Source organism: Myotis davidii, unplaced genomic scaffold (assembly GCF_000327345.1).
Source record: "Myotis davidii unplaced genomic scaffold, ASM32734v1 scaffold551, whole genome shotgun sequence".
NCBI lineage: Eukaryota > Metazoa > Chordata > Mammalia > Chiroptera > Vespertilionidae > Myotis > Myotis davidii.
Window position 1 is genome coordinate 2,146,480 of NW_006283788.1, and position 21,612 is coordinate 2,168,091.

The 21,612-nt window shown below is 51.6% G+C and overlaps 1 protein-coding gene across 1 annotated transcript in view; it reads right to left on the reverse strand.

Moving 5' to 3' along the window:
* Positions 1 to 14,440, reverse strand: part of TMPRSS9 (transmembrane protease, serine 9) — a 28,117-nt gene extending 13,677 nt beyond the window's left edge. The window contains exons 1-8 of the mRNA XM_015567007.1: positions 14,288 to 14,440; positions 10,052 to 10,178; positions 8,049 to 8,195; positions 7,230 to 7,267; positions 5,291 to 5,404; positions 4,938 to 5,109; positions 4,228 to 4,307; positions 836 to 972 (exon numbers count right to left, since the gene is read on the reverse strand). Of these exons, the coding sequence (XP_015422493.1) occupies positions 836 to 972; positions 4,228 to 4,307; positions 4,938 to 5,109; positions 5,291 to 5,404; positions 7,230 to 7,267; positions 8,049 to 8,195; positions 10,052 to 10,178; positions 14,288 to 14,429 (957 nt within the window). The 5' untranslated portion in view covers positions 14,430 to 14,440. The remainder of the gene's footprint in view (positions 1 to 835; positions 973 to 4,227; positions 4,308 to 4,937; positions 5,110 to 5,290; positions 5,405 to 7,229; positions 7,268 to 8,048; positions 8,196 to 10,051; positions 10,179 to 14,287) is intronic.
* Positions 14,441 to 21,612: the final 7,172 nt, after the last annotated feature.

Sequence of the window (21,612 nt, forward strand, 5' to 3'; positions counted from 1 at the left end):
ACCCTTGAGGCCGCAGGCTGACACTCTATCCACTGAGCCAAACCAGTTAGGGCACATCTTTAGTCTATTTTGGATGTATTTTAATGTAGAGTGGCAAGTCCGTCATTTTAATACTTTTTATTGAACAATCATCTTTCCTCAAAGGATTTATTTTTAATTTTATTTTTTTCTTTAGCTTCACAATTATTGTTTCTTAAAGTCAGTTTTCCCCCTTTTTATCAATTTTATTGGGGTGACACTGGTTAACAGAATTATACAGGTTTCAGGTGCACAATCTACAACACGTCATCTGTGCCCTGTATTGTGTGTGCACCACCCCAAGTCAAGTCTCCGACCATCACCAGTGCTCTCTCATTATTTCCCAACACTTCCTCCAGGTTCTGGGTTCTTTGCTATGGCAACCTGAGCACATGTAGCAGTCTCTCCTCACCCACCAGGCTTTAGAAATGAGAACAAACATATAGACTGCAGCCCTGGCCAGTGTGGCTCAGTGGATAGAGCGTGGGCCCACGCACTGCAGGTTCGATTCCCAGTCAAGGATACACACCTGGGTTGCAGGTTTGATTCCTCTGCCCTGATCTGGGATCGCGCAGAAGGCAACCAATCCATGTTTCTCTCTCTTTTCCCCTTCCTCCCTTCCACTTTCTCTAGAAATCAATGGAAAAAATATCCTCATGTGAGGATGAACAAAAGGACAACACACACAGAAATAAAAACCTACAAAGAAGGAAATCCAGAGCTGTGCTGAAAAGCGAGGATAGAAACCTGGGGGCCCTCTCTAGCCGCCTCCTTGGGTGGGGCGTTGTCTGGGGCCCCTGCGGGCCCCGGGGCTCACCTGGCAAGAATCCACCTTGCCGTCCAGGTAGCCGGCGCACAGCATGCGGTCGGTGAGTGAGTTGCCGTACAGGCTGGCACACAGGGCCTGGTCCAGCAGCTCCACGGTGGCTTTCTGCAGCATCTCCGGCTTGATCACTGCCCGGGGCGGGAGAGGCCAGTGCGGTGAGTATGCCGGGGCCCCGGCAGTCACCCTGAGCCAGAATGCTGAAGGACTTCTCTTCTCTGTGCCTCAGTTTCCCCAGCTGCAAGCAGAGATGCTGCAGCCCCAGCCTCAGAAACTAACAAAGAGTAAAGGCTCTACAAATGCCTCCTGAGAACACTCTCCACTCAGACAGCTGAGCGGCGTCCAGGTGGACATCCCAAGACTGGGCTCCACCCCCTGGCAATGGGCAAGGAGACACCTGATTGGTGGTGTTGCTCTTATAGCAGTCAGGGGCAGAGCAGACCTACAGTCCTTAGTTCATCCTAGCTTGATGCCTGTGTCGGTGGCCAGAGCTGTTTCATGCCTGAGGCACATAAAAAAAAAAAAAAAAAGACTGGGCTCCACGTCTCCGCTCCCCTCACCTGCGTCTGCTGTTACTCTAGACCAGGGGTGGGGGACACATCCGGCCCGCGGGCCGTCCAAGGCCCGAGAAACCATTTGGGCTGGCCCTACCAAGGCATTAGGGGTGAGTTCATTAAATGTCTGACCAAATATAGCCGGCTAATTTTTAAGTGGATAATTCTGTCTGGTGTTATACATATCCAAATGGCCCTTGGCAGAAAATAGGTTCCCCACCCTGCTCTAGTCCTACCCTGCTGGAATCATCTCTTAGCCCGGCAGCCAGTGCCATCTTGGCTAAACATTAAATCAGATTATATCCTTTTCCCCCCTCAAACCCCCCCCCAGGGTGAGTTCCCCCTGGCTCAGCCTAAATGCCCAAGACTGGACCACCTGCCCCAGGGCCCTTGCACATCCTATCCCAGCTGCCTACCACGACTGTCCCGAGGAATCTGCTTGTCTTCTGCCTTCCTCTCCTTTCTCAAGGAGGCCTTTCTGACCTCCCTATTTAACCTTGCAGCCCCCCATCCTGGTTATTGTCTCCACTGCTTTCATCGCCATCTATCACTCATCTTGTCTAGTATTTATTGCCCCTACAATTGCCAGGTCCAGTACAGTAGCCAGCGGCCACACATGGCTATTTAAATGTAGATGTAAATGCGTGCAAATGAAATAAAATGTAAAGCCCAGTTTCTCAGTTGCACTGGCCACATTTCGTGGGGCTGCGGCTCCCATCATGGTCGGTGCTCCCATAGAGCATGCCCATCGCTGAGGACGGTGATGCCGGATGGCGCTGGGCCAGACGGGACGGGGGCACCACATGGGCAGGGACTGCTGTCTGTTTTTCTTGCTGCATAATCTCTGGAACAGGGAGCTGGAGGGGCTCAAACGTTTATTGATCGGGTTTAGTCATCAGCCGCTTCCCCTCCTGATTAGGTTCTTGTGGCAAATATCTTTCTTTATCACAAAATCCTAACCTTCCAGGATTTTTCTTTTTTCTCAGGCTGGCACAGACTGGGAACCCCCACACAGGCCTTGCCGGGGAGGTCGGGCGCGTCAGAATCTCAGACCCCGGCCTCGGGGAGCCCTGGGGAGGACACCTCCCTCCCAGGCTCCAGAGCCATGGACAGGCACCGTCTACACACACCTGCGTACCTGCTGACCTGGTCCGAGGCTGTGGCTACTAGATTGCACACTGCAGCTCTGGAATGTTCTGGAACTTCCTCAGTGATGGGACTCTTTCTGTCCCCTCACTCTTTGCCTGTCTGGGTTGGCCTCACCTGCCCGATCTTAGCTGAGGGTCACGTTCCTAAAGCTGTCCGCCCACCCCCACTCGCTGTTCTTGCTGCATCCTGTGGTCTCCTCCCCAGCACTCATCGCCTCCAATCTCAACCGATTCTCAGCACTGAGGCCTCTCTGGTCTCTAGAGTCGCTGTGAACACGGGATTCCTGAATGTGGACAGTGCTCCTGGGGAAACGCAGGCTTAGGTTCCCGTGACTCTGGTCACCGCATTCCCCTCAAGCCACCGAGGCATCGCCTTGTGCCACGTGTGTTTCCGGTTGAAGAGGCCTTACTTACTATGCATTTGTCCAAAATAACGAAGCCACTATAAAACGGAGTCAGAGCTGCCAGCCCAGAATGGCCTCGCACATCTTATGCCTCAAACCCTGAATGTTAAAAACAAGGCCAAACAACCGTCTGAAATACCTTTGTTCCCACTAATCTCTCACCGTGATTTAGAGCAAGACTTGGCAATCTCTCTCTCTCAGGCCAGATACTTGTTGATGTGTGTGTGTGTGTGTGTGTGTGTGTGTATACACGTGCTTAACTGGAGTTTCCACTAATTGTTTTTATAAATAAAGCTTTATTAAAAAAAACAACAACAACAACAGGGCCAAATAACCCTTGGGCTGGGCTTAGGCAACCTCGTGTCCCAAAGAACTGTTTGCAAAGATGATAAGAAAGCAGATATTGTGACGCCTGGACGGAGAGCTCTACCGGATTGAAAGTAAACACCGTTTTTAGAATAAACACCCCTATGTCGTGTGTGGGCACCAGCAGCGGAGCCTTCCTTCTATGGATGTAACTGTCCCCCTGGCCTTTCTCATCAGTGCCCATCGCCTTGTCTCCTCATCGGAACTCTGCGTTCATTCACTGACCTTGAACTCACGGCCAGAGGTGCCGTAACTCGCGCCTGAACCAAGTTGACCTGACACCGTTTTTTCTCCCTGACACACATGGCAGCCGTCTTGTGCCACACTAGCCAGCACTTCAGCCCCGTGCTTGGGGGGCAGCAAAATCAGCCACAAAAAGCACAAAAATGCAAAAAAAAAAAACCCCACCACCAACACCAAAAAAAACCATGGCAGTAACTATACCATGAAAAGGACTCTCACTTCCAGTCTGAGCTGAAACCAGGAGGCAGGGCATCACCTTAAATGAGAACACGCTTGTCCTCAACTCAAGCACGTCCTCTCTGTGCACAATCGCAATTGACCCCAAAATCCCCATTTGTATCTACTTGGGGCTCAAAATAAATGTTAGCAAGTGGCGACCCTGCAGATAGGGAATCATGGGTAAGGGGGAGAACCGTGCGGGTAAATGTGCTCCTGGCAGGGGGTGGGGGTGGGGGTGAATATAGGGGAACAGGTAATAAGTAGGATCTGTTCATCACATTAAATACCAAGAAGAGTAAATTTGCATGGATCCATAGCTTTGGGATTATTTAAGCTGCATTAAGATCTTGGAATGAGTTATACCAGGAATTTCTGGAATAAAGTGATAGATATTTTTTGAATTCTGAATTTTATCAGATGCAGATATAGTATTTTGTATGCTGCTTCCACGCGGGCCCGCACCGTGCTGGCCTCGGAGCCGCTGAGCTGGGTGGTGCCAGCGTAGGCCACCCACTCGGTGGGGTCCTGGAACCTGCGGGGCAAACAGATGGCACTGAGCGGCCCCTCTGCACCGGGCTGGGGAGGGGGCTCAGGAGAGGGGGGTCATCTCTGGGGGCCAATGTTAAGGGGTGCTCCAAAACTCAGTCAGCAAGACATATGTTCAGCCCAAGCTGGTTTGGCTCAGTGGGTAGAGCGTTGGCCTGCAGACTGAAGGGTCCCAGGTTCTATTCCAGCCAAGGGCATGTGCCTGGGTTGCGGCTCGATTCCCAGTAGGGCGTGTGCAGGAGGCAGCCGATCAATGATTCTCTCTTATCATTGATGTTTCTGTCTCTCTCTCCCTCTCCCTTCTTCTCTGAAATCAATAAAGAAATATACTTTAAAAAATATTTCTTTAAAAAACAAAAAAAGACATATTTTCAAGCAACATTGTCAGAAATCATAATGAATGCCAAAAAGAATCATAATGTGGGAGTTAGCAACATTTTAAACGAAGACAGAACCCCACAGGGCTGAGTGAAGGTGAGACATTGAAGGGACACAAAATATTGCGCACCTGTCCGGTGGGCTCTAGGGACACCCAGGAGACGTGGCGCCCCAAGGCGGGAGGGACGGTGGGCCCCAGGGATGGGGGGGGGCCCGAGCCCCAGGGACAGGGGCTCACTCGCTGAAGCAGTGGGCAGCGGACACCAGCCACCGGGCCCCGATGACGGTGGCCCCGCAGAAGTGCTCGTTGTTCTCGCGGAGGCTGACTTGCCAAGGGAACTCCCCCGGGGACGCTTCCACGCCGCCCACAATCCTGCCAGCGGTCCTCCAGCCGGGCTGCCACCCGCAGTCTGCAAGACAGGTCACCAACCAGGACCCCAGGGAGGCGGGACTCGGCCGTGCTCCGGGGACACCTCTCTCATCCCCACGGCCCCCACGTGGAAGGATGGGCTCAGGGTCCCACACTCGGCTTTTCTGTGCAAACTGGGCCAGGGGGCATGGCCCGAGACCAGGCCAGGTGGGCGGACTGACCACAGTGGGCCTCGTCGGATCCATCGGAGCAGTCCGCGCTGTCATCACACTCGGGGTTCACTTTGGTCACACACTGGCTGTTCCCGCAGGAGAAGGCATTCCCCGGACAGTGTCCTGCGGGCAGAGAAGAACCGAGTTCCTGACCTCACTCCGTCTGTCCCCGCTGCGGCGAGATTCCACTTCCTGCCCAGAACGTCCGGCGTGGACGACATCTCCCTTCCTCTTCTCCTCCCTCAGGGCCTATGAAATGATCTTCTAGAGATGAGCTTGGACGCAGCTGGGAACGCCGGTCAGCACTGAGGCCAGCACTGGGCCACAGAAGTGTCTGTGCGTGTGTGTGCGTGCATGTGTGTGTGCGCGTGTCTGTGAGTGTGTGTCTGTGTCTGTGCTCGCGCGCGTGTCTGTGAGTGTGTGTCTGTGCGCGTGTGTGCGCGCGCGTGTCTGTGTGTGTCTCTGTGTGTGCGCGCGCGTGTCTGAGTGCATGTGTGCGTGTGCATGTTTGCGCACATGTGTGTCTGTGCATGCATGTGTGTCCGTGTGTGTGTGTGTGTGTGTGTCCACATTTCTAGGACCCATGTTTAAAAAAAGTGAGAAATAGGTGAGATTAAAGAATTTTAATTGTGGTTCAACAGGCAACATAAAACTTGCCACTTTAACCATTTTAAGTGTGTGGTTCATATCGGGGCCAGGTCACTCTCCGTGGGGCCTGTCGTGGGCACTGTGAGGGGGTGACAACCACAGACGTCTCCAGACACCCCCAGTGTCGCTGGGGACAAAGTCACCCCTAGTTAGGAGCACTGAGATGGAACTAAATAAAGGGTGTCCCAAAATTCACGCAAGAAGTAATTTTGATAGAAAACACAGGTTTGTAATTAAAAATTGTAAATTTTTTATTGATTCATAAAGTATACAGTATAGGGTTATGTATGGAATAGCATGTCGGGTAAATGGCCTCCACGGCTTTGCTGGCACATATGCACTCTTTTGTTGAAATTTTCCATGACCATTTTGCATAAATGTGGCTGAATTTCGATGAGGCTCATTTTCATCTTGATGGCTTGGTTAATCGACAAAATTGTCGCATTTGGGGTTCAGAAAATCCACGAGTGATTGTTGAGAAACAAGTGCATCCACAACGTGTCAATGGTTGGTGTGGATTTTGGGCTGGAGGCACCATCGGACCATTCTTCTTCGAAAACACGGCTGCTCAGGCAATAACAAAAGAGTGCATATGTGCCGGCAAAGCCGTGGAGGCCATTTACCCGATATGCTATTCCATACATAACCCTATACTGTATACTTTGTGAATCAATAAAAAAATTAACAATTGTTAATTACAAACCTGTGTTTCCTATCAAAATTACTTCTTGCGTGGATTTTGGGACACGCTTCACATGCACCTCTATGTGTGTCTCCAGCTGACTGGAAGGACAGTCACTGAAATATTAACAGTGATGAGATTCCAGGTAGCTTTCATTCTTTTTTCTTTTGGTCCCCCAAACTTTTTCTTTTTCTTTTTTTTAAACAACAGGTTTCCACCACTTTTCAAAAAAACCCAGAAACCCAGTAATGTTTTCTCTTAACCATGCTTGGCCATGTATACTTCCAGTGCCTCATCTTTAGTTAAAATTTTTTAAAATTTATTTTTCAATTACAGTTGAAATACAATTATGATATTAGCTTCGGGTGTACAGCATCATGATTAGACATGTATACCTTACAGAGTGACCTCCTCGATAAGCCTAGGTTATAACAAAGGGCTTCGTCTGTCAACGCTGTGCAAACACAGGACTTCGAATCTGTGCACAGAACCAGCGCTCACCCTGTCCGGGCATTTCCTTGGCGCACTTGAACCAAGCCGTAGGAGCCCTCTGGCCGCGACCACAGTCAGAGGAAGCCGGCAGAGGGCAGGCAGCTCATGGACGGGAGGAAAACATACCTGATTTCAAGTCTCTTTCTGCCAATGGCCCCTTCTGGCTTCCTGCAGTGACACAGAGAAGAGATAGAAGCTTGCTCAGTGAGTGGCAACAGTCATTGAAAACATTGCATGGCAAAGCAGAGAGCAGCTCTGTCCACCGTGGGAGCCACTTAAAAGTCTAACTTAAATCAATTAAGATGAAGCCAAATGGAACGCGGTGTTCCTCGGCCTCAGCGGCCACGTGACAAGTATTCCATAGCCACACGGGACCGGTGGCTACCGTCACAGACAGCACAGCCATGAGCCATTCCCACCACCATGGAAGATGGTGTTCATGCTGACGTCGAGGCCACTAAGACTCAACTGGGGTGTCAGGGTTCGTGGGGAGGAGACCATGAATGTCCTGTAGGGCCAAGGCCAGGGCCAGGGCGAGGGCCAGGGCCAGGGCGAGGTGATCAGTCTTTCACCTGACAACAGTCTGATGCATCCTCGGATTTTAGAATTTATCTTATTTCTATACCAGACGTCAACAAACTGCAGTCATGGGCCAAACCCGACCCACCACTCGTTTTTGTAAATAAAGTTCTATTGATACGCAGCCGTGTCCATTTGTTTAGACATTGTCTTGGGCTGCTTCTGTGCTCCTATAGCGGAGCCCAGTAGGTGGGCTACGAAGATGAAAATAGTTACACTCTGGCCGTTCACAGGTGGCTGACGCCTGGTCCATACCGTTGAGGGTGAAGCAGGGGGAGGGGCTATTGATTTTTATTGATGATTGAAAACCTACAGTCTAATGCTCCCCTGCACGGCCTCTCAGTGTCTTGGGTCTCCGCTGCCTACTTGCCTGTGAGCTCGGCGGACACGATGGTGCCGTGGGCAGCCAGGGGGATGCCGTGGCCCTGCAGCCTCGCCCGGAGTCCCTGCTGCAGCAGCTCCCGCTCCAGGCCCCGGTCCAGCGAGCGCAGGGCTAGCAGCAGGAAGTGCAGCCGGAAGCGCACGAGGACACTGGAGTTCCCGTCCCTGCAGCGAGGAGAGAGGCCTGTGGAGGGAGGGCTCCCCTCGCTGGAATCTCCCACATCTGGGTGTCCACCGAGGCTCCTTTAGCCCCGAGGGGGCCCCCGCTCACCTGTAGCTCAGCACCGTGCAGCCCATGCAGCTGGCCTCCAGCTCTGTCTTCCTAAAGCTGCTGACAAACTACAACGGAAACAACAGCGGCAAATGTTGAGGCCACAGGCCCCCGAGGAAGCCTGTCCCGGGTGGGAAGCTGTTGGGGGAGGGAGGGGAGAACCTCCTCTTAGACCCAGTGCATGCGGCGACTTCCCAGAGCCACGTGATGACAGGGGAGGGCATTTCAAAGTTACTCATATGAAGACATTGCTCCACGGAAGTAATAAAACGGGGTCCATCCACACACTAGAATATTATTCAGCCGTGAGAGGAGTGAGGACACTTGCTACAGGTGGACGGACCTTGTAAACATGAGGCTCAGTGAGAGAAGCCACATACAGAGAGGCACACAGCGTGTGAGTCCGCTTATGAGACACGCTCAGATCAGGCAGAGCCACAGAGAGTGGCTGGTGATGGCCAGGGGCTGGAAGCAGGGGTGGTGATGGGGACAGGGCTTGTTTTGGGGTGATGGATGCACCGGTCCATGCCCTCATTGCCTGCATCTATAGCTGTACTGTCTCATAGAACATTCCACAAAGTCCCAGAATGTTCTACATCGGCCCCGCCCCACATGGCAGCCACCATCCACACGTAGCTACTGAGCATTTGAAACGTGGCTGGTGGTACTGAGGAAATGATTTTTACCTTTTAGCTAATTTTAATTAGTTCATGCTTAAAATTTTTTTAATATATTTTATTGATTTTTTACAGAGAGGAAGGGAGAGGGAAGAGAGAGTCAGAAACATCGATGAGAGAGAAACATTGATCAGCTGCCTCCTGCACACCCACTACTGGAGATGTGCCTGCAACCAAGGTACATGCCCTTGACCGGAATCGAACCTGGGACCCTTCAGTCCTCAGATCGACGGTCTATCCACTGAGCCAAACCGGTTAGGGTGAAATAAATATATTTTAAAAAATTAAAATAAAAACACACCCCTGTTTGTGCCCTTGATCAGAATCGACCCCAGGCCCCCTCAGTCCGCAGGCCGACGCTCTATCCACTGAGCCAAACTGGCAAGGGCCATGCTTAAATCTTAAAACAGATACTTGATTCACTAAGCACCACAGGTACAGGCTCATCCACGCTTAGTGTCAGCGACTCACTCCTTTCCATGGCTGAGTGGTACTCCAGGGCGTGCAGGGTGGGACCACATCTGTGTGTCCATCCGCCAGCTGATGGATACCCAGGCTGCTTCCACTTTTAGCCATTGTGACCCCTGCAGTGAGCATGCGTGTGCAGGTTTCTGTGTGGACATGTGTTTTCATTTCTCTTGGGCAGATACCGAGGGGCAGAATTAATTGCTGGGTCATAGGATGACTCTAATTTAACTTTCTGATGCACAGCTAGGCTTTTCCATAGCAGCAGCCCCATTTCACATTCCCACCAGCCATGAGTGGGGATTCTCATTTCTCCACTGGGAGACAATTTACAACCTTTAAACGTGGCCGACAAGCCTGCAGGAGTCACTTCCCATTGGGCACCATTCTCCTCTGCATCCGACAATGCGCCAGCCTCGGCCACACAGGCCTTGTGCAATTCCTCCAGGTACCCCATCTCCCCGCCCCAGGCCCGCCTGGGTCTCCCCCTGCTCGGCTCGCTCGGCATGAGAGCTTCTCTCGGCGGAAGCTCCTGGCCACCCACCTTGCCCCCTTGCTCTCAGGCGCCCCTCACCAGCATTTCCAGGGTGGGCGTCAGCGTGCGGTAGTAGTCGGAGGCCTCCTGCTGCAGGCTGCGGGCGTACCGGATCCCTTGCAGCTCGGCCGTGTGCTCCACATCGACAGCCTGTGTAGAGAGGGAGGCTGCGGGCGAGACCAGGGCTCTGTGAGAGAGCCCACCGCGGGCTCAGCGAAGGGGCCTCGAAGGCCCACCACCTAGGGGCCCGGGTCACCTGATAAATTCGTGGGTGGGCTGACTCCCCAGGGGCTGTCCTGGCTGAGTGTTAACAGTGCCTCCTTTCCAACTCTCACACTCACCCACCTGGAGGCCCTAGGGAAGCACAGAGCCGCAGAGGTCCCCAGGTTTAGCGTGAGGGCAAGACTAACTCCCAGTTTCCCTTGTCTCACTGGATGTGCCAGGCCAGGGCCTGAAGCCGACTTCAGCCAAAAATGGCTGAAACAAGCCTTAACCAGTTTGGCTCAGTGGATAGAGCGTCAGCCTGCGGACTGAAGGGTCCCAGGTTCGATTCCGGTCAGGGACATATACCTGGGTTGTGGACACAACCCTGGTGGGGTGTGCAGGAGGCAGCTGATCGATGTTTCTAACTCTCTATCCCTCTCCCTTCCTCTCTGTGGAAAATCAATAAAATATATTCTTTTAAAAATGGCTGAAACGACCTCAGGATACCTCCTCCACTTTAGAGCCACAATCCCACCTGCGCCCTGGGAAGGGGACACCAAATACTGCCAGGCATGACCACAGCCACAGGCACCGGACCCTCGGACTACCGCCCAGGACACCACCCTCTGAAAACACTTGGGTTTACAACTGTCAAAAATATTTTGTCAAAAGTACATATTAGCACCCAGCCAGTGTGGCTCAGTGGTTGAGCGTCAATCCAAGCACAAGAGGTCACTGGTTCGATTCTGGGTCGGAACACAAGCCCAGGTTTTGGGTTCGATCCCCGGCAGGAGGTGTGCAGGAGGCAGCCAATCGATGTTGATGTTTCTCTCTCATCATTGATGTTTCTCTCTCTCCCTCTCCTTTCCTCTCACAAATCAATAGAAACATATTTTTAAAAAGATTGCACTTTAAAAAAGAAAGAAGTACACACTAGCAAGGAATGATAGTTATAAAAATTTTAAATAACTAAAACAATAGCAACCACATAAACCATGAAAACACGCATTTCTCATGGTTAAAATATGTTGGGACTGTCAAAAGGACACATTCGCAAAAATGATCATAATTGTATTTATTATTATTATTTGTTAAATATATTTTTATTGATTTCAGAGAGGCAGGAAGAGGGAGAGATAGGAACATCGATGATGAGAGAGAATCATTGGTCGACTGCTTCCTGCATGCCCCCTACTGGGGATCGAGCCCGCAACCCAGGCATGTGCCCTTGACCGGAATCAAACTTGGGACCCTTCAATCCACAGACTGACGCTCTATCCACTGAGCCAAACCTTCTAGGGATAAAACATTTTTTAAATGATAGTAGCTACCACATAAACCATGAAAGGTGGGTCCCAGTTCTATTTATTATGAGTGAATACTCATCTAGACAGATATTTAGATATTTGTTTATTGAGTAGATAAAATAAATATTCTAAGCTAATTCTAAAAATGTTGCTTTTACGTTTGTCTTCTCATTCAATAAATTAAAAATAAAGAAAATGAGCATCCTGTTGTGCAGACAAAATTGCTATGCTCTGTAACCAACCAAGCCTTTCTGTTTCCCCTGGAAATAGTCACAGACTCCCAGGGGTTGTCCTGGCTGATTATTAACAGCATAGATGTCCCAGCACCTCCCCCAGGGCCCCCAAGGTTAACTTGTGAGCTGTCTTAAGGGTTAACTTGTGAGCTGTCTTAAAGGGCAAAGAGAAAGATTTTTATTTTAACTTTAAAGTGTTTTTTAAAAATATTTTTATTGACTTCGGAGAGGAAGAGAGAGAGAGAGAGAGAGAAACATCAATGATGAGAGAGAATCATCAATCAGCTGGCTCCTGCATGCCCACACAGACACATGCCCTGCCCAGGAATCAAACTGTGACCTCCCGGGTTATAGGTCGATGCTCAATCATGGAGCCACACTGGCCGGGCCATTTATTTTATTTTTTTATTTTATTCTTTTCTTTTTCTTTTATTTTTTAAATATATTTTTATTGATTTCAGAGAGGAAGGGAGAGGGAGAGATAGAAATATCAGTGATGAGAAAGAATCCTTCACCGGCTGCCTCCTAATGGGGATCAAGCCCACAACCTGAGCATGTGCCCTTGACTGGAATCAAACCCGGACCCTTCAGTCCACAGGCCAACGCTCTACCCATTGAGCTAAACTGGCTAGGGCTGGGCCATTTTTTAAATTAAAGCCTTCCTTGGTTTCAGGGGTCCTGCTAGGGATTATGTTTATCTCTTGTTCACAAAATGTATCTGTCCTTCTAGAATAAAGGTGTGAAACCCTGCCTCCTCCTCTCCCTGGTGCAAGGATACCCACATACGTATGTGCACTTTCACACACATATACACCCTCGTGCATGGGCACACATGCACACTCACACATACATGAACACAATACTCTCACACACACACACACGCCTACATACATGCACATGTGCACACTCATACACACCAGTCCCACTTCCTGCACTTGATGCCAAGAGCCACTAGGGGCCCTGGTGAGCTGTGCCCAGCTGTGAGATATTCCTGATGTCCCACAAATATATAAATATATGTATTGTTGATTTTTTACAGAGAAGAAGGGAGAGGGAAAGGAGAGGGATAGAGAGTTAGAAACATCAATGAGAGAGAAACATCGATCAGCTGCCTCCTGCACACTCCCCACTGGGTATGTGCCTGCAACCAAGGTACATGCCCTTGACCGGAATCGAACCTGGGACCCTTCAATCCGCAGGCCGACGCTCCATCCACTGAGCCAAACCAGTCAGGGCGATATATCTATTTTTAAATTAGGGGGACCCACATAGGATTGCCAAACTGCTGCTTGCTATCATCATCCCATGAAAGCAAGGTGACTTTCCCAGTCCCAAATAAAACCGTAAGAACCTTCGTCTCAGGATGAGCCCATCCCAGAGCCACAGACCTTCCCGAGACGACAGAACGTTCTAGCTCTGCGCTGTCCAGTACAGGAGCCATGAGCCATCTGTGGACTGTGACTGAGGGATTCAATTTTTAAAGATGACTTCATTTTCGTGGCTTTAACTCTAAATAGCCAATGGGGCTCGGGCCACCATCATGGGCAGCACAATTTGTAGGGCCCTGTAGTACATGCTTTGAAATATGAAAAGACCTTCCTTTGTTATTTTTATAACTGCAGTCCCACACCATATAGATGGGTCATCACTTTGCCTGTTTCATCTTAAATTCTATGAATGTCTACTGGGAACAAATTTGAAATGGGAGCCATTGTGTGATGGAATATAGAGAATTATTCATTTTTTAAAATATTTTTCAAGTTTCTTAAGACTTTTGTTTTATTTTTTAAAAACATGTTTTTGTTGCCCTGGCTGGTTTGGCTCACTGGCTAGAGCATCAGCCTGTAGACTGAAGGGTCCCAGGTTTGATTCCGGTCAAGGGCTTGTACCTTGGTTGCAAACACATCCCCCGTGGTGGGTGTGCAGGAGGCAGCTGGTCGATGTTTCTCTCTCATCGATGTTTCTAACTCTATTCCTCTCCCTTCCTCTCTGTAAAAAAATCGATAAAATATATTTAAAAACAAAAACAAAAACATGTTTTTGTAGATTTCAGAGAGAGGAAGGGAGAGGGAGAGAGATATAGAAACATCAATGATGAGAGAGGAAAAAGATCAGTTGCCTCTGCGTGTGCCCTGACCAGGAATCAAACCCTGACCTCCTAGTTCATGGGTCAATGCTCAACCACTGAGCCACACCGGCCCGGCTCTCGAGACTTTTAATAAGTTCATTTCTCGGTCCCTATTTGTCCATTTCACCCCAGCTGTGAGAGCTCCCCTGGAGAGCCCAGGTGTGGAAATGAAATTAGCAGGTATTACCCCGCCTGCCCGTGTGCCCGCCCACCTCAGGGTGTGCGGGGAACCTGGTCTGCTCATCGTAGCCCTTGGGTGGCAGGAAGGGCCAGCCTGCAATTCCACGCTTGCACACTCAGCCCTCTGTTGCTGGGGTCATCACGTGGACACCACCGAGCCGCCTCTGGGCGTCGCTGTGCTAGTCACCCAGTGTACGAACCCACGCAAGCCCTCAGCCACTTACCCACGAGGACTGCCAGGGTGAGGATGACGATGCTGGTGGCCACCGCAGCAGAGAGCGCCACTCGACAGCACGCAGCGTCGGGCGCAGGGACTTCTTTTGTTGCCCTGGGCACGAGCTGCAGTTCACCAGCGGTGGGCTCCATGGCTCCCAGACCCTCAGCCAGACACCTGGATGCCAGCGGAAAAGGGGCAGAAAAATATCAGTGCTGGGGGGTGTTTCTCTTCCCCTGAGCCATCTTGCGCAGATGTGGCGGCCGTCAGCAGTGCCCTAGGCACCAGCAGACTCTAGTTTAAAAAGTCCTAAAACATGGACTCAATGTGCTGGCCGTGCAGAAGGCCACATTACAGGTTTCCGCATTACTCAACCTATTTAAATGTTAATCTCATTCAAAAATTAGATGTGGCAAAGCGGGGAGGGGAGATATATGTAATACTTTCAACAATATAAATGTTTTAAAAAGGAGAGAAAGCCCGGCTGGGGTGGCTCAGTGGTTGAGCATTAACTTATGAACCAGGAGGTCACGGTTCGATTCCCGGTCAAGGCACATGCCCGGGTTGCAGGCTCAATCCCCAGTAGGGGGCATGCAGGAGGCAATCAATAATTCTCTCTCATCGTTGATGTTTCTAGCTCTCTCTCCCTCTCCCCTCCTCTCTGAAATCAATAAATATGCATATATATACATATGTGCCCGCCCACCTCAGGGTGTGCACATATAAATATATAAATATAAATTTTTTTTAAAGGAGAGAAATGTGGGCTGTGCATGCAGGCTCTCTGGAGGTTGTTGGAGTCCATTGCTGGAAAGAATACGTATGAGCCTAAACCCAGGGGCTTAAAGGAACATGGATCTATTATCTCGCAGCGATGGAGGTCAGAAGTCTCCAAATAGAGGGCTGTGGTCCTCCCGGGGACTCCAGGGGCTCCGTTCCCAGAAAGCAGAGCTGAGAGAGGGTGACAGGCTGAGTCCTGGCACCTTTGCCTCTGAAACTTTTTGTCAAGAGCCAACAAAGTCTCTTTTTCACTTAAGGCAGGTGGTTTCTGCCACTCAAGACTAGAAGAGCCCTAAGACAGAGCCTTAAGACATAGCGCTCCCCCGCCCACCCCCACCCCCACACACACACCGGGTGATTCTCTGAGGTTCCCCAGACCTGAGCAGACCTCTCCTCCAAACCCACCGCATTCCCAGCCCCCAGAGGAGCCCTCCTTGCCAGAGGGGCTGAATCGCCAGCACGCCTCCTACAGAGGTGCTCTCATGACCTCCCTTCGGCTTGGCCCCCGGAGGCTGCCTGCACCGTGTGGGTGGAGAGGATCATCCCTGGACTCTGACACCCCCTACCCCGTCAGAAAACCAGAGAAGAAATCTGGGTGACAATCCCATGCTATGTTCCCAGACAGGGTTCCGTGAAGGTGCCACTCGGCTGGGGGCCTCCCCGAAGGCCATGGAGTCGCTTTGGAGGCCCCTGGGGGTGAAGAGCGGGCCTGGGTGTCAGGTAAGACACGGGACACCCATTCACCGTGCACACACACGCTGCAGCCTGAGCGTGTCCCTGGGACGGTTGATTCTGTGTGTCCACTTTGCTAGGCCTGTCATTTGGTCAGACATGATTCTAGATGTTGCTGTGATGGAAACATCTAAACGAGATTCACGTGTGAGTTGGTAGATGTTGAGCGACGCAGAGGACCTTCTGTAATGAGGCTTCTGCCCGGCCAACGCCCGGAGCTGAGGAGAGAGAGGGGAGATGCGCGGGGGCGGCGGGCCGCGGGGCGGGCGGGGAGCGAGGCTGCTCCAAGTTGTCTTGTCATCATCATCATTAGGGCACAGGAGGGGCCCTCCTGCCATTTAGCATCGAATATAGAAGCACCATTCATTCGGCTCTCCATCTGTCTGATACGGACGACCTGGTTGCCCGGTGCTGGGTGCCCGACCCTGAATGAGGCAGATGTGATTCTCTGAGCCCACAGAGCTTGAACCTTCCTGGCAGGAGCCGAAATAATTTAAAATTACAGCAACAATAAAGGCTCAAAAACAGAGATCTATCCATGGGACGCTGCGCTCCCATCTAGACGGGGGTCCGAGGAGGCTTCCTGAGGGAGGGATGAGGGAGCTGAATTCCGATGGATAAACAAGGATTCAGCAAGTGCCCGGCGGAAGGAACAGCTGTTCGGACGGTCGGAACGAAGCCTGCGGAACACCCATGGCGGAGAGGGCGGGGGGCAATGCAGAGAAGTGTGTCCGCTGGCTGCTGCTCTGACGGATTGCCGGAAATGTGGCAGCTCGAACAATGCACATGGCCTTTCTCAAGGTTTTGGGGGGCAGGATCCTGGCGTTGAAGCCGAGTCCCCTGCTCAGGGTCTCACGAGGCCGCAGTCCCGGTGCTACCTCAGCTGCACCCTCGTCCAGGGGGCCCACGGGGAAGGGTCCACTTCCCAGCTCCTATTGTTGGCAAAATGCATTTTCTCGCGATGGTGGGACTGAGGGCCTGTTTTCTTTCTGGCTGTGGAGCCGGGGCTGCCTTCAGCTCCTGGGGCCTCCTGCTCACAGGCCCCGCAACAGCCCACGGCGGGGGGGTGGGGGGACCCGCCTCCTATCAGCTGGGGGGAGTCCTAGAGAACGTCACCCTGGGAGCCACACTGCCACTTCGCTCATCTGACGTGACCCAATCCAGGGAGGGACCGTGCGTCACATGCAGGGGCTCCTCACACTCACGGGAAGGGGCTCTACAGGCCGTGTGCCCAGGAAGCAGAAACCTGAGGAGCTGCCTCAGAAGCAGACACTAGCATGGAGACGAGACCTCTGACCGCAGGGTCAGCCCTGACCTCCTCACAAAGGGAGAGCTACAGAGGAGAGATTTCATAGCCATTGGGACAGCTACTATGAGACACACACAGAGACACACACATAGAGACACACACAGAGACACACAGAGACACACACACAGAGACACACACAGAGAGACACACACACACATAGAGACACACAGAGACACACACACAGAGACACACACAGAGAGACACACACACACATAGAGACACACAGAGACACACACACAGAGACACACACAGAGAGACACACACACACATAGAGACACACAGAGACACACACACAGAGACACACACAGAGAGACACACACACACATAGAGACACACAGAGACACACACACAGAGACACACACAGAGAGACACACACACACATAGAGACACACAGAGACACACACACAGAGACACACACAGAGAGACACACACACACATAGAGACACACAGAGACACACACACAGAGACACACACAGAGAGACACACACACACATAGAGACACACAGAGACACACACACAGAGACACACACAGAGAGACACACACACACATAGAGACACACAGAGACACACACACAGAGACACACACAGAGAGACACACACACACATAGAGACACACAGAGACACACACACAGAGACACACACAGAGAGACACACACACACATAGAGACACACAGAGACACACACACAGAGACACACACAGAGAGACACACACACACATAGAGACACACAGAGACACACACACAGAGACACACACAGAGAGACACACACACACATAGAGACACACAGAGACACACACACAGAGACACACACAGAGAGACACACACACACATAGAGACACACAGAGACACACACACAGAGACACACACAGAGAGACACACACACACATAGAGACACACAGAGACACACACACAGAGACACACACAGAGAGACACACACACACATAGAGACACACAGAGACACACACACAGAGACACACACAGAGAGACACACACACACATAGAGACACACAGAGACACACACACAGAGACACACACAGAGAGACACACACACACATAGAGACACACAGAGACACACACACAGAGACACACACAGAGAGACACACACACACATAGAGACACACAGAGACACACACACAGAGACACACACAGAGAGACACACACACACATAGAGACACACAGAGACACACACACAGAGACACACACAGAGAGACACACACACACATAGAGACACACAGAGACACACACACAGAGACACACACAGAGAGACACACACACACATAGAGACACACAGAGACACACACACAGAGACACACACAGAGAGACACACACACACATAGAGACACACAGAGACACACACACAGAGACACACACAGAGAGACACACACACACATAGAGACACACAGAGACACACACACAGAGACACACACAGAGAGACACACACACACATAGAGACACACAGAGACACACACACAGAGACACACACAGAGAGACACACACACACATAGAGACACACAGAGACACACACACAGAGACACACACAGAGAGACACACACACACATAGAGACACACAGAGACACACACACAGAGACACACACAGAGAGACACACACACACATAGAGACACACAGAGACACACACACAGAGACACACACAGAGAGACACACACACACATAGAGACACACAGAGACACACACACAGAGACACACACAGAGAGACACACACACACATAGAGACACACAGAGACACACACACAGAGACACACACAGAGAGACACACACACACATAGAGACACACAGAGACACACACACAGAGACACACACAGAGAGACACACACACACATAGAGACACACAGAGACACACACACAGAGACACACACAGAGAGACACACACACACATAGAGACACACAGAGACACACACACAGAGACACACACAGAGAGACACACACACACATAGAGACACACAGAGACACACACACAGAGACACACACAGAGAGACACACACACACATAGAGACACACAGAGACACACACACAGAGACACACACAGAGAGACACACACACACATAGAGACACACAGAGACACACACACAGAGACACACACAGAGAGACACACACACACATAGAGACACACAGAGACACACACACAGAGACACACACAGAGAGACACACACACACATAGAGACACACAGAGACACACACACAGAGACACACACAGAGAGACACACACACACATAGAGACACACAGAGACACACACACAGAGACACACACAGAGAGACACACACACACATAGAGACACACAGAGACACACACACAGAGACACACACAGAGAGACACACACACACATAGAGACACACAGAGACACACACACAGAGACACACACAGAGAGACACACACACACATAGAGACACACAGAGACACACACACAGAGACACACACAGAGAGACACACACACACATAGAGACACACAGAGACACACACACAGAGACACACACAGAGAGACACACACACACATAGAGACACACAGAGACACACACACAGAGACACACACAGAGAGACACACACACACATAGAGACACACAGAGACACACACACAGAGACACACACAGAGAGACACACACACACATAGAGACACACACAGAGACACACACACACAGACACACACATAGAGACGCACACAGACACACACAGACACATAGAGACACACACACACAGACACAAACACACACTCACACACACACAGAGACACACACAGACACACACATAGAGACACACACAGACACACACAGAGAGACACAGACACACACGGACACACAGAGACACACACAGACACACACACATAGAGACACACACAGACTCACACAGAGACACACAGACACACACGGACACACAGAGACACACACAGACACTCACACACAGAGACACACACAGACACACACTCACACACAGAGACACACACACACACAGACACACACATACACACACGCACGCACACATACACACACCAGATGATAACAGATGTGGGTGAGGATGTGGGGAAACCTAACCCTGATGCTCTGTTTGTGGGAATGAGAAGTGGGGCAGCTGCCGGGAAAACAGCGTGGTGGTTCCTCAAAAATTAAACAGAGTCACTGCTAGTACATGACTCAGCAGCTCCCCGTCCGGGTGGATGCCCCCAGGAAGGGGAAGTGGGACTCAAACGGGCACGGGCACACCCGGCTCACAGCAGCCCAGAGGCGGCAGCACCCCCTGCCCGTCGGTGCATAACACAGTGGGGCCCACCCACACCCTGGGTGTCAGCCAGCCATGAAGAGGAAAGAACTCGGCCACCGCCGGTTTGGCTCCGTGGATAGAGCCTTGGCCTGGGGGCCGAAGGGTCCTGGGTTCGATTCCGGTCAAGGGCAGGTGCCTTGGTTGCAGGCTCCTCCCTGGCCCAGGCCCTGGTCCGGGCGCGTGCAGGAGGCAACAGGCGATGTGTTCCTCTCACATCGATGTTTCTCTCTGTCTTTCCCTCTCGTTTCTCTCCCTGAAAATCAAGGGGGAAATGTCCTCAGGTGAGGATTTAAACAAAGGAAGCCTGACCCTGGCCCCCATGTGGCTGAAGCCTGAGGACTGAGGCTCTGTGAGAGAAGCCAGAGCCTGAAGGACACACCCGTGTGGTCCACTCAGAGGAGGCCCGGGCGTCAGGTCCACCGACAGGAAGTGGACGTGGGCGTCAGGGCGGGGGCAGGGGAGATGGAGTTAGGGTTTAGGGTGAAGTTGGTGGGTTTAATGTTATAAAAAGTAAAAAGGAAGGGAAATGTTTAAGAACGAGAAAGGGAGGAACTGCTGGAAACTGGAATGCGAGAAGAAAGAGCTGGTGCTGGGACCCAGTCTCAGAACCACGGGGACGATGGGACGCCCTGGAACTGTGTCTCCACAGAAACGCCCAGAATGAGGGGAGCCCGCAGCCAGCATCTGTGAACCACGCAGGAAAGGCAGGCAGAGCTGCCTGCACACCAGTGCTCCATGCCCCGGCTCGACCCCACCGTGGCCCTCCGCGGAGGGCAGGGAAACCTCATCCCGCAGTTGGCAGGCTTGGTGCAGAGCAGATAGAAATCAGGCTACAAAATCTGCCTTTGAACCACGCAGGGCTCAGAAAAGGCAGCGACTGCTCCATCCAAAAATGCTGACAGCGTCTCTGGTGCTTCCGCAGAAATGCATGCTGCTGGGCACTGGCGGCAGGCAGGATATACGCCCCCAGCCTGGGCCCAGGGCCTGTGAACACCTGACTCCCACGGTAAAGGGGCTTTGCAGGTGGAGTTAGGTAAGTAACCTGAGATGGGGATGACCCTGGATTACAGGGGGTCCAGAGCCATCACAGGGTCCCCATGAGACGGAGGAGGGAGGGTCAGATGGAAGAGGCTCTGCTGCTGGCTGTGAAGATGAGGAAGAGCCGAGAGCCTGGGATGTGGCACCTCTAGAAGCTGGAAAAGGCCGGAAACAATGCTCCCGGAGCCTCCAGAAGGACCAGCCCTCC